General features: G+C 35.2%; 1 protein-coding gene across 1 annotated transcript in view; it reads right to left on the reverse strand.

Annotated features, from left to right (window-relative positions):
* The window catches only part of SLC3A1 (solute carrier family 3 (amino acid transporter heavy chain), member 1), a 44,123-nt gene that overhangs the window by 39,278 nt on the left and 4,345 nt on the right, over positions 1 to 500 (reverse strand). Inside the window, exon 2 of the mRNA XM_011936025.1 lies at positions 158 to 337. Within this exon, the coding sequence (XP_011791415.1) occupies positions 158 to 337 (180 nt within the window). The remainder of the gene's footprint in view (positions 1 to 157; positions 338 to 500) is intronic.

Raw genomic sequence — 500 nt, forward strand, 5'->3', positions numbered from 1 at the left:
GAAGGAAGGAAGGAAGGAAGGAAGGAAAGAAGGGGGAGGGAGGGAGGGAAAGAAATAGTACATGACAGTTAAAGGGAAGAAATGCTTTAAGTAAACATTTGAAAAAGTGCTTCTCTCAACCCTCACCCCCATCCTGCCCACTTTCCATTCAACTTACCTTTATCATGTATGGCTGCAACCAGATTCTCAAAATCTTCCATCGTTCCAAAAATGGGATCGACTTGCTGGAAATCTTCAACACCATATCTGAAATCTTTAAGGGACGACTTATAAAATGAAGTAATCCAAACAGTTTTTACATTTAAAGCTGTGATGTAGTCCAGTTTATCTTGAATACCTGAAGAAAAAAGTCAGTCATGAACAAATCCTACTTTGTTTTAAAGGACAAAAAATATAACAAATATGCCTAAGATGGAAATATTTACATGAAGGCAAAAATACATAGAATTTTGTTGAATTTGAGTATAATTCAAATAGGAAGATCTAGCTCTACAAAAAAA

This window comes from Colobus angolensis, unplaced genomic scaffold, assembly GCF_000951035.1.
Source record: "Colobus angolensis palliatus isolate OR3802 unplaced genomic scaffold, Cang.pa_1.0 Scaffold15, whole genome shotgun sequence".
Lineage (NCBI taxonomy): Eukaryota > Metazoa > Chordata > Mammalia > Primates > Cercopithecidae > Colobus > Colobus angolensis.